The sequence below is a fragment of the Lycorma delicatula genome, chromosome 3 (genome assembly GCF_047948215.1).
Source record: "Lycorma delicatula isolate Av1 chromosome 3, ASM4794821v1, whole genome shotgun sequence".
Classification (NCBI taxonomy): domain Eukaryota; kingdom Metazoa; phylum Arthropoda; class Insecta; order Hemiptera; family Fulgoridae; genus Lycorma; species Lycorma delicatula.
The window spans coordinates 53,744,463-53,758,286 of record NC_134457.1 but is presented as its reverse complement, the minus strand read 5'-3'; the positions used below and the strand labels follow the sequence as shown (position 1 = coordinate 53,758,286).

Below are 13,824 nucleotides of genomic sequence, written 5' to 3'. Positions count from 1 at the left end.
TAATTAAATTTTTAAAACAAAGGATCTTTTATTTTGATAATAATTGGAAGAACTATCGCTGTACTGTATTAAAAAGTACAAAATAAACGTAACTAAAACAATATTTTTATTAATATTAAAATTAAGTTAAAAACAAATCAGGAATCAGAATAATTACAAAGTAAAAAAATTCCACAGGAATTCACTATATCACAATCTGCAAACTAATTATTTTTTTATGAATTTTTTTTGGTAAGGGAAAACCCCAAATGATATACCACACCAAACAAATAGGATGTCAAAAGTATAAAGTATAAACCCAATAACTTTATCTTTCAACTAGCAATACATTCTTTAAAATTAAATAATACAGAAATAATTAAAACAAAAATAATATGGAAAAAGGTTATTTATAACAAATCCATGAATACAAATAAAACATACATTTACATTTATAATTATATATTTCATTCCTCTTATTCACATTAAGAAATGGCAATATACGTGGGAGCAGAGACACATATGCTTATACAGACTGTTCAACTTAAAAGAGGTCCCAGTATTTAGTTTAGTCAATAAATAACAGTTTATTGGCAAACACTTATAATTACAATAATTTACAGGTGTTGCAAATGATGTCCACCCACTTCTACACACTTGTCAACACTTTTTACCATGAGGAACCTGGCTACTTTTGTTAGCTGTACCTTCGCTATACTTAGACTATTTCCTGGATGGCAGTGTTAATGTTTGTCTTCAATTCCTGCAAGGTGAGTGAATTGCTCTATAAACAATTTATTTTAAGTAAACCCACAGAAAGAAATCTAGACCAATCAGATCAATGAGGGATCTTGGTGGTCACAATCCTTTAGAAGTGATTCTTCCACTCTTGCAGAAAGTCTATGAACTTGCGAGCTTACTTCCTAATCAAAAAAAAAAAAATTAATTTTGAAAAGCTCAAATGATTCAATATGATTCCGTGCGATCCAACTCAAACACGTCTCCACTCCATGACTGCTAAATTCACACTAGCGCTGAAACAAAGAATGTCAGTCTGGCTTCCCCCACCAGACGCCCATTCGTATTTATTCATGTACACACTTTCTGAGAATGTATATGCTCTCACCAGCCCACGATGACATCACCATCTGGCTATCCAGACCATGTCATACATCAAACAACAAAGTTATGTAATACAATTTCTTATCAAACTAATTACGTTTATTTAACTATTAAAATAATATAATACTATCTTGCATATTTTCTGTTTTTAATATCAACTAAGCCAAATGAATATTAACTACTTTTAAAATATTGAACCTTTTTTTCTTTATGACATAATATATATTGTTCGTAACCAACAAAATTTAGAATAGTTACAGAACCCCCCTTTTTTGTTGTTTTGAATGGCTTACCAATCAGAACAACAAAAAAAATCACCATATAAATTTTGTTTTTATACAAGAAATAATACAAAATTTACATAACAATCCTCGAATAAAAATCATTTGTATAACTAACAATATCTCAAGACTTACATATGTTAATCATCTTTAGTTTGTAATTTAATCAAAACCTCAACAGAATACATATTACATGAAATCATCGGTATTCCTACCTACATACAAGTACTATAATACAGAAATCTGCCTGTACAAAAAATTTATTTTTTTTCGTTACTAAACAAAAATACTTATAAACCAATTATAGACTTATATAAAATTCTAAACTTATCAATCCAGTCAATAACTTTTACACATTACAAAACATAACAAATTCATAATAAAATAAATTCTACAAACAAATACTTCTGTTCATTCTATTATAAGTTGACAACATCTTTTTTATCAATTCAGATTTCATCTAATCTACTGGTACATAATATTTTCTTAATTCTATTACATTATAGGTTTATTTGACTTAATATTTAATAACAAACAAATTACACAATTCTCTTTTATATAACCTTTAATAAATTACATTTCACTGTCTTCATAAAAGCACCAGTTATATTAGATATAACAACAAAAAAAAAATAAACAAAACATTCTGATACTCAACAAATACTAATATTACTATAACTAGCATTCACTTAAAACTAATTTTCTGTATCCAGAATTATGATTTATTACTCTCTTATTTTCTTTAATAGGCCTAAGATCTTCTGACAACATTGTACAGGCCTCCCTCAATCCTGTCTCACTCCGTTTCCCATATTTTTGTGCTCTCCATCTCCTCTTACTCCCTTTGAGCTATATCATTGCGATATATCCTTCCACTACTGCTTTGATCAATTCTATTACTACTTTGCGCATTATTGTTTCCATACCTTGTCTGTTTTTGCCCTTCTCTGTTCCTATCATACCTTTCATATTTATCATGTCTGACATAACTTTGCTCGCCATTATATCTAAAACCATTATTTCACTCCTATTATTAAATTTCTGGTCCTCCTGCCATCCCATGATCAGGTTCTCTAATGTATATAAATTTACAGGCCGTGCTGCTAACAATACTAGTCTTAAATTTTCTGGTAATTGCCTTGCAATACTTCTTACAAACGTGGCAATCGGCATAGGTGGATCCAAATATTGTGATTGATTGTAAGTCCTTACAACGTAACTATGTACATCCCGATAATGACCTATAAACTTACTATCCCCCATTATCCTGCCTCTTAACTCCTCTTGCATCTCTTCTGACCAAAATCGTTTCAAAAATGATACCTTAAATTCATCAAACCCTTCCCATTCTCTATGGTGTGCCTCAAACCAAAGTTCGGATTCTCCTTTAAAATATTTTCTTATACTTGCAATTTTGTATTCCCATTTCCATCTTTTTTGTTCAAAATTCATCTTTAGATGATCTAAAAATGTTTTTAGGATGTGGTTCCCTGTGCTCATTGTAGAACTCTGGTACCATCTCCGCTTGCACTTCTCCAACAACATTTTTATTGACTAAATTTAATTCCAGTTCTTCTTTAAACATTTGAAATTTGTTATTCATTTTAGTCTCAACCCCCTCAACATCATGTAAAGCCTTGTCTAAATTTGATTCACAAACATTTAATTTTTTACTAATGTGATTTATACTTTGATGATTTATACTTTGTAACTGATCTTTCGTTAAATTCTTTTTTTATTTTCTGTAATTATAAGCTTAGTTTTTTCTCCTTCTTATACTGCCTGTTTCTCAACATCATCAATCTTATCAAGTATTGTTTTTGATTTATTCTCATTTACCTCTACAATTTTCTTAACCGTCTCATCAAACCTAACCTCAAAATTTAACTGTTTCTGCTTGACCTCTTCATTATGCACATTTATAGTCTCCTTCAATTCTTTATAATTTTGTTGACATTCTTTTTGAAGTTTTGTACCTTCTTGTCAAAATTTATTGTATATTCACTTAACCTTTTATTTGTCTCCTCAATTTTAGAATTTAAATAATCAAATTTGGAGTTTATATTCTCAGTTAGTTCTACTTTCACTTGTTCAATTCTATTATTATTTTTCTCCAATTTTTCATTTAAATTAGCCATATTTTGTTCTAGTTTAATATTTAAACTAGTAAAATTTTCTTCAGTTTTTTGTTGCATAACGATCAAAAATATTTTGAAATCATCATAGTCATTTTTCTTTATACACAAACCCTGATCTCTACTTCCCTTATCATCTAAATCTAAAGCCTTACATCTGTCAACAATACTATTGCTACTCATATCACCATCCTGTAATCCACTATCTGATAGATTATCATTTTCTTTAATCATAGACGAACACAGAAAAGAATCGCCTAAATTTAGAATATCATTGCCATCAGTTTTATATAACCTAACCTCTTTATTTTCATCTATGTTAATTTCTACTTTAGGTTTTAAATCCATTTTTATAGCTTTTTTATTACCTTTTTATATAAATTTACCTTTATAAATTAAATTACCTTATAAATTTTATATAATTTACCTTTTTATAGCTTATTCATTTTTTTATAGAAAATATTATTATTATTTTTTAGAGTATTCATAAAGCAAAAGTCAGACCATATAACCCACTTTGATTATTCGTGTCCCAGTTCGGGCGCCATTTTGCGAGCTTACTTCCAAATTAAAAAAAAAAAAAAAAATTAATTTTGAAAAGCTCAAATGATTCAATATAAAATAAAATAAAAGCTCAATCACAAAACAATTCAAATTAAGGGGGGGGCAACAAAAAAATGTACTAGGGCTGTGTAGTCTGATCACATGTATATTATTAAAATTAAAAAAATAATTAACATTAACAATACGAAAAATAATTTTTTTTAAGATTAATTGAACATATTAAGCATATCAAAATTATATGGAATTATATATATGGAGTCATAGAAAACACATTTCCACACTACTCGTCTGTCATATTTAAAAAAAAATATCTTATCATTAATTATTCTCTTCATATACATAAGGATACTTTCCTGCACATATAAAAATAATGATGACTTTGGATCGAATACACCTATTCACCCAGTCTCACTGTCCTGTCTTATCGAACAAAGAACACATCACCACTTCCATGCGATCCAACTCAAACACGTCTCCACTCCATGACTACTAAATTCACACTAGCGCCGAAACAAAGAATGTCAGTCTGGCTTCCCCCACCAGACGCCCATTCGTATTTTTTTCACGTACACACTTTTTTCTGAGAATGTATATGCTCTCACCAGCCCACGATGACATCACCATCTGGCTATCCAGACCATGTCATACATCAAAAAACAAAGTTATGTAATACAATTTCTTATCAAACTAATTACGTTTATTTAACTGTTAAAATACTATAATACTATCTTGCCTATTTTCTGTTTTTAATATCAACTAAGCCAAATGAATATTAACTACTATTAAAATATTGAAACTTTTTTTCTTTATGACATAATATATATTGTTCGTAACCAACAAAATTTAGAATGGTTACAAACTGTAGGATAATTTCTTGGTAGATAGCAGCATTCACAGTTTTTTCAAAAAACAAGGGTCCTATTATTTGTTGCCTTGAAACCGCACACCATACACCTATTTCAGTATTCTCCTCATTTCAGTATTCATTTTCATTATATTTCAGTATTCATTTCAGTATTCTCCTCACTGTAGTGTGGGCTGAAGCTGGTGAAACGTTCTTTTCCTGGCTTTGTCTTCACAAACATTTATGAGATCTTGTAACTGCCAATTTAATATCCTGTATGACCTGCATCATTAAAACTGACCTGTGTCAGACATGTTTCTGGTCTAACATCAAACCTGTTTCAGAAAACCTTTTACCTAACTTCTGAATAGTACTTTTCATTGATACTTCTTTTCAAATTTTTTTCTGACCCACAACAAGAGATTTCATCTCTATATAAGTTTCCATAACAAATATACGTTCTTCAACAGTTAACCACATTTTAATAAACAAAACACAATTATGCAACCTTGTTCAAAAGCCAGTGCTCGACAGATACTTAATTGTGCAGGCAATAAATAGTCCTTCCCACTCCAGCTCTAGTTGTTCCAACTTCCACATTACTTTACTCATCTTACACCAATATATAATGACCTTTTTTAAAAAATATGCATTTAGTAGAAATTACTATGATATGAAACCTCTTTTAAGTTGAACATCCTGTACTTGTTCAATTAAATAATTATTAAAAAAAAAGTGAAACTGCCATCAAGACCATGTAATATGATGGATGTGTGTAGAATTATAAGATTTCCATTGTCCCTACCGATGCTGTACATTATACATAATGTATATTGGATCTGAAAGCTTGATTTTTCATGATTTTTTAACGGTGCTACATATCTTGTGCAGAAACTCACATTACCTGCCCTACAGAAGACCACATATCATCTAATGTGACACATACATACAAAATTTCAGGATTCCCAATTTCCCTACCTACCTGCTGAATGACGAAAAAATGTTTTTTTCAATTTTCAGACCAATTTTTTGTCTAGAACATTTTTTCAACATCATGGTACCACCACGAAAAGCAGATACGTCAATTGCAACAATATTTCAATTGGATTAACAGGAAAAAAGTTAAGCATTAACATAAAAAAAAATATATGGGTCAAAGGTATAACCTCCTTTTCTAAAGGCGGTTGGGTAGATAGAATGGTACAATATAGAGTAATTTTATTATAAAAATCTCATTGTTCAATTTTTTGATTACGTGAAACACAAAAATGCACTTCATAAAAACATCTAAATATTCTAATAGTTAAAAGAAAGAAAGTTACTTTTTCATTAAAGTTTTTATAACTGGAAATAAAAGGTGTAAAAAAAAATATTACTGAAACATAACAATGAAATTTACAAAACGAAAAAATAGAGGAAACATTAAACTGTGTTTTTTTTCCAGAATCAAATTAAAAGTAAGCCTTTTACAAGTTAAAACAGGCTACAGATGAGAAATGTAATGTGTGGCTAGTTAATTGGTATAGTTTACATCTAACTTCTAAATATTGCCAGGTATTGAATTCACCTGCCATAATGGTAAGCACTTTATCAACGATTCATTTTTAATCTTCATCACTTTAAACTGGATCTGAAGTGTCATGACAGTAAGATATAAACAAAGAGTAATCACAGGACTAGTCAGTCAGAATCTGCATAAGATCACACAACATCCTCATTTTACAGAGTTAGACCAATAGTTCTTAATTTATTCGGAACTAAATAAATAAAACCAAGAGGATATAAGTCTGTTGTGAGCACTACAAATTATTAGAAAAAGTGTCATGAAAAATTAACAATTCATAAACAAAAAAATCTAATCTGGGAAATGAGAAAACAACTTCTCGAATACATTGGAAAAATTGTGTACAACAGAAAAAACTCTTATATTTCATTTTTATGAAATTTAAAATTTCATAACTTAAAAATTAAATCGATAATTTGAGAAATAAAAAGACATGTATGTGTATGTAAGCATGAATGTCATTATCAAGATGTACCTGGTAAGTAACAGAAGAGGTAACAATGTTCTGTTGACTGGTTTGGAAATCTCTTTCTTATCTGGAGGTAATCCACAAGAACCTAACAGGTGATTATGGTGATTAAATAATAAAATTAGACCCTTTCCTACAATCTACTAATCCAAATTTTTAAGTCTAAAATTTTTTGCATGAAAATAATTATAAAAAAAAGAGTCAACAGTTTCAAGGAAATTTTGACATTCAAAACGAGGCTCATATTTTTAAATGAATTTCTACCATATAATATTTTTTAATTATTTTTTTAAGTTAACCTAGACTTTATATACAAATATGGCTTTAAAGTTTGATATACATTATAAATTCATTATCTACTCCTGAAATTCAACTTTAAATTTAATTAGATATATAAATTAAATCTGCTTTATTTTTTTAATCATATATGCAACTACAGGGTGTCCCATATAAAACGCAACCCAACCTTATATTGGTAGGTATTGAAATAATAAAAAGGCATGTGCAAATGTAAATTTTATTATTACCATCCACTACCTTACATTTAGAGTAAATGTTGGAAGTAGCCGCCATCTTCTTGAATACAAGCTTCAATACTTTTTGCAGCATTTCTTGCAACTTTTTTCAAAGTGTTCGTGGTTTGTTGCTGTAGGCTTTTTCTTTGAGGTAACCCCATAGAAAAAAATCTGCCGCAGTCAAATCTGGAGATCTTGGTGGCCACAAGCCTCGACCGATAACACGATTACCAAAGAATTCCTCAACGAAATCAGAAGTTGAACCTGCATAGTGCGATGTCGCACCGTCATGTTGTAGTCAGCAGTGTCTGTCTTCCTCTTCCAAGAGTGCAATGAACTGAAATAAAATATCCTGATATCGTTCTGCATTAATGGTCTACTTGAAAAAAATAGGACCGATTATTTTCTTCTGCGATATCGCGCACCACATGCTCAACTTCTGTGGGTGTAATTGTTTTTCATGATAAACGTGGGGATTTTCAGCACTCCAAATTCTACTGTTTTGGCTGTTTACGTAGCCATCCAAATGAAACCGTGCTTCATCTGTGAAAAATAACGAATCCATAACATTAATTCCCTCACGCAAAAAATCGACGGAACCGTTGACAATATTGTAGCCGTTTTTCTTTGTCGGGCTCAAGAAGTTGATGAACCGGTTGAATGCGATAAGGTCGTAATTGTAATTGTTTGGTCGCCCGATGAACAGTTGATTTAGACAAATTAATTTCAGCAGACAAACGTCTGATCGATTTATTTGGCGAGGCGAGTAATCGGTCTTTGATTTCAGTGACTGTATCTGTATTCAACACTGACGCAGATCTTTTGTGTTCCTTGTTATTAACAGAACCGGTCTCTCTAAATTTTGTAACTAACCTTAATACTGATGATGTTTTGTTAGGACCGGTTTATCTGGGTACTTATGGTGAAACAAATCTTGCACTGCAACCACTGATTTCGTACTGAAGTACAACTCAACAATGAAAACACGTTCATCTAGCGAAAACACCATCTTGTCTCTAGCAATACACTGAACATTATGATTGCATTGTTGTTACTATCGGTAGTGTTCTACTGCGTCGCCGCGATGTTCAGATGTTGGAGGAGTCCATTTCAGTAATGAGTAGGGGAGTAAGCTTGACTTTTGAAATTTCATGGATGAGTGATTGATGGATTGCGTTTTATATGGGACATCATATGCATTTAATCATGAAAATTAACCAATAACAACATAATTTATGAACAAAGAATAAATTACATGCAATCTGTATAAAATATTTACGATGTAGGTGCATTAAAATTTTATACATTTAATTCAAAAGAAATAAAAATCTATTGTTCACTTATATTCTAATTACTAAAAACAGTGGATATAACCTCCACATTTATAGTCAAGTGGTTATCAAATAAAGTAATCCTCATCACTCTTGGAGAAAATATTACTTATGTCAGCATCATCCATAACAAAAAGAGGTAAAAATACAGAAATAACAAAACATCATGATAATAATAATAAATACTAAGCTATCTAATTTACAATTGTAAGCAATAGAAGTAAAAAGTACAAAAAAGTATATTTTTTGCCCTAAAATATTATTATCAAGTACAATAATAATTATTACATATTACTTACACTATCAAGAGCTAAAAATCCTGCAATATTTTTAACAGATGAGATTCTATCAATAGATCCAACAGTATAAAAGTCTTTATCTAGTACTACTGTAAGTGTAGTAGCATCTTGTCCAGGTTTACATCTTGGCTCCTATAGAAACATTTATACAAATTATTAAATTATTATATAACACTGTGCCAGTAATATGGTTTACACTTATCATGATAGCAATCAACTAGCACCAACTTAGTTACCATCATCATAAAGAAAATTTATATAAATATTTTACACATAGATGCTGAAAGTGTTACAGCACAAAAAAACTCACAACATAAATTAACATAATGTTTTACAAAATAATATTATCACATTAACATAATGAGAAAAAATAAAACTAACAAAATGACGAAAAGCAAAATCACTTTCACAGAAAAACTAAATCAAAATCATAAAAATAAAAGTTTTCATATTTTAATACATAATTGGGTCCATAACCACATAGTAAACAACTGATCAAGATATCAGCCACCCCCAAAACAGCATAGCCATCCTCAAGAATGTAAAATATCCCATACCAGGCCAGACTCGCTAGAGAAAGTGAGAAATGAAATTCTTTCCTGTTTCTTTCATTACGCAGTCAAATCCACTGATATGTATCATTCCCTAATGAACTGCTGTAATATTTAGCCCTACAAATAAAACATTTTTTACAGTAATAATTGCTGGCTAAGGCTGAATAATGAACATCAATACTTACACAGAAAGAAATTTTGACTAGTGACACTTGCAACTGAAGACACCTTATAGAAATGATAACAGTAAGAAAGACAAGTTAAAATACTTAATACTTAATTAATGTAACATAATACTTTCTGTGAAAAAGAATACATTAATAAACTGGCTCCTGTCCGCAAAGTTTTATATATATATATATATATATATATAAAACTTTCTTTTTTTTTAATAAAATAGCTAAAATTTTAAAATGTTAATAAAATGTCTAACATGAACGAGTTTTAAAGTTTTAAAACCAATAATAAATAAATAAATATTTTATTCTGCTCAACACTTAGTATATTTAGTATATTATATACTATACATGAGAGGTTATCTCTAAAGTAAACACTGTTTCATTGTAAAAAATTTTAAATTTGAAAAAATTTTGAAAACTTCATAAATATTTTTTATTTCTCTTAAACTACGTGCCTTATACTACTTCTCTATATAATTGCCACATGAATTAAAGACATTTATCGTAGCAATACACCAGCTTCAATATACCCACATTGTATTCTTCTGCTGCCAGGCCATTTAGCCACAGATTAATAGCATTTTTAAGTTCATCGTCACCCGCGAATTATTCACCACTCAAAAATTCTTTCAATTTCCCAAGAAAATGGTAATCAGAAGCTAATTCCAGATTTTATGCTGGGTGAACGTAAATTTCCCATCCAAATGTTCTCAGCAAACCACATATTGAATCTGCAACATGTGGATATGCATTATCGTGCAGCAGGATGACACTAATGATCTGCCACCTACATCGCCGATTTTGAATAGCGTGCTGTAACTTACATAGTTTCGCAGCAGGCTTCTGTATTTATAGTCGTTCCACGTATGAAACCCATCAGCAGTATGACAAACCAATAAACCAATCCCAAAAGACTGTGGCCATCAATTTGCGTCCAAATGCCAAAAGGCTTGACCTTTGTTGGTCTGGTTGATTGAGGATTCACTTGACTGCCGTTTTCTCTTTGGCGTGTAATACGAAATCCAAGTTTTATCCCCAGTAACAACTGAATTAAGGAATTCATCACCTTTTTCAGTATAGCGCATCAAAAATTCCAAAGCAGATCCCATTCAGGTGTTTTTGTGATGTTTCGTTAACACATGCAGCACCCAACATGTACAAACCTTTCTGAAGCCTAAATGGTCATGAACAACGCGACCAATAACAGCTCTTGAAACATCAGGAAAAAGAAGGGCCAGGTCGGGCCAGGTCATTGAGCAATGATCTTTTCTGATTTCATTATTGATGCGTTTCAACAAATCCTTGGTGATTATTGAGGTCCTCCCCGAATGTTATTAATCACGCACATTGAATCTATTATTTTTAGATTTAGAAATCAACTCGACTGCAAAGCTTCCCCTGGAGCAGACATAGACAGCGACCATAATTTAGTAATAATGAGATGTAGATTGGGGGTTTAAAATTCTGAAGAAAAGGTGTCAGATGAATCAGTGGAATTTACAGAAGCTTGAGGATGAGTAGGTAAAGAAGATTTTTGAGGAGGACATCGAACATCGAGAGAGGTCTAAGTAAAAATGATAAGGTAGAAAATGTAGAAGAAGAATGGGAGAATGTTAAAAAGGAAATTCTTAAATCAGCAGAAGCGAACTTAGGCAGAACAAAGATAGCTGGTAGAAAATCTTGGATTTCAGAGGATACATTGCAACTGATGGAGGAATGTAGAAATTATAAGAATGCAAGTAATGAAGAAAGTAAAAGGAACTATCGACAATTACGAAATACTATAAACAGGAAGTGCAAACTAGCGAAAGAAGAGTGGATTAAAGAAAAGTGTTCAGAAGTGGAAAGAGAAATGAACATTGGTGAAATAGACAGCATACAGGAAAGTTAAGCAAAATTTTGTGGTACATAGATTAAAATCTAATAATGTGTTAAAGATGGTACACCGATTTATAGTACGAAAGGAAAAGTTGATAGGTGGGTGGAATATATTGAAGAGTTATACGGAGTAAATGAATTAGAAAATGGTGTTATAGAGGAAGAAGAGGAAGTCGAAGAGGATGAAAGGGGAGAAACAATACTGAGATCTGAATGGCAGAAAGGCTCCTGGAATAAATGACAGCTGCAGAATTACTGTGCAGTGCGGGTGAGGAAGCGATTGATAGATTATACAAACTGGTGAGTAATATTTACGAAAACGGGGAAGTTCCATCAGACTTCAAAAAGAGTGTTATAATCATGATACCAAAGAAAGCAGGACCAGATAAATGTGAAGAATACAGAACAATTAGCTTAATTAGTCATGCATCAAAAATCTTAACTAGAATTCTGTACAGAAGAATTGAGAGGAGACTGGAAGAATTGTTCAGAGAAGACCAATTTGGTTTCAGGAAAAGTATAAGGACAGGGGAAGCAATTTTAGCACTCAGATTAATAGTAGAAGGAAGATTAAAGTAAAACAAACCAACATACATGGCATTTATAGACCTAGAAAAGGCATTCAAAAACATTGACTGGAATAAAATGTTCAGCATTTTAAAAAAAATTAGGGTTCAAATACAGAGATAGAAGAACAATTGCTAACATTTACAGGAACCAAACAGCAACAGTAATAATTGAAGAACATAAGAAAGAAGCCGTAATAAAAAAGGGAGTCTGACAAGGATGTTTCCTATCCCTGTTACTTTTTAATCTTTACATAGAACTAACAGTTAATGATGTTAAAGAACAATTTAAATCCGGAGTAACAGTACAAAGTGAAAAGGTAAAGATGCTACGATTTGCTAATGATACAGTAATTCTAGCAGAGTAAAAAAAAATAAAAGAAACAATGAACGGCATGGATGAAGTCCTACGCAAGAACTACCACATGAAAAAAAAATAATAACAAAACGAAAGTTATGAAATTTAGTAGAAGAAATAACAAAGATGGGCCACTGAATGTAAAAATAGGAAGAGAAAAGATTATGAAGGTAGAAGAATTTTGTTATTTGGGAGGTATAATTACTAAAGATGGATGAAGCAGGAGCGATATAAAATGCCGAATAGCAGAGGCGAAACAAGCCTTCAGACAGAAATATAATTTGTTTAGATCAAAAATTAATTTAAACGTCAGGAAAAGATTTTTGAAAGTATATGTTTGGAGCGTAGCTTTAAATGGAAGTGAAACTTGGACGATTGGAGTACCTGAGAAGAAAAGATTAAAACTTTTGAAATGTGGTGCTGCAGGAGAATGTTAAAAATCAGATGGGTAGATAAAGTGACAAATGAGGAGGTGTTGCGGCAAATTGATGAAGAAAGAAGCATTTCGAAAAATATATTTAAAAGAAGAGACAGACTTACAGGTTATATATTAAGGCATCCTAGAATAGTCGCTTTAATACTGGAGGCACAGGTAGAAGAAAAAATTGTGCAGGCAGGCAACGTTTGAAATATGTAAAATAAATTGTTAGAAATGTAGGATGTACGGGATATACTGAAATGAAATGACTAGCACTAGATAGAAAATCTTGGAGAACTGCATCAAACCAGTCAGATGACTGAAGACAAAAAAAAACTAAATCACATTCTGTAACAGATAACTATATGGTTCCCAGGAATGAAATTAAAATAATAATAATAATTTTTATTTGCTATCACATTTATTAAAAATTTATCTTGAAATATCAATTAGTTTTTTTTTAAAAACTAGAAAATTTTACCCCTTTATTTAACTGCTAGGAATGCAAATGGTGACTTATTTTGTAGCAAAGCTACCCATATACAGTAAATATATTTAAAGTTACATAACAACTAATTGCTAAGAAATATTTTATTTTCACATTATAATTGCTTTTAAGGAAAAACTAAAACAAAACAACTTCTGATTCAATAGCTTTGTTATTTCAATTTATGCCCAATATACCACATCATTGAAAAAAATAAATTCATTTCCTCTTTTATTAAATTTTAACTTACATGATAAAGTTTCACTTTAGAAAAAAAATAT

The 13,824-nt window shown here is 30.8% G+C and overlaps 1 protein-coding gene across 2 annotated transcripts in view; it reads right to left on the bottom strand.

The window, feature by feature from the left end:
• Dg (Dystroglycan) overlaps window positions 1-13,824 on the bottom strand; it is an 81,354-nt gene that overhangs the window by 44,534 nt on the left and 22,996 nt on the right. For both annotated transcript variants that reach the window (XM_075359823.1, XM_075359824.1), the window contains exon 4: window positions 9,104-9,235. In XM_075359823.1, coding sequence (XP_075215938.1) covers window positions 9,104-9,235 — 132 coding nt within the window. The remainder of the gene's footprint in view (window positions 1-9,103; window positions 9,236-13,824) is intronic.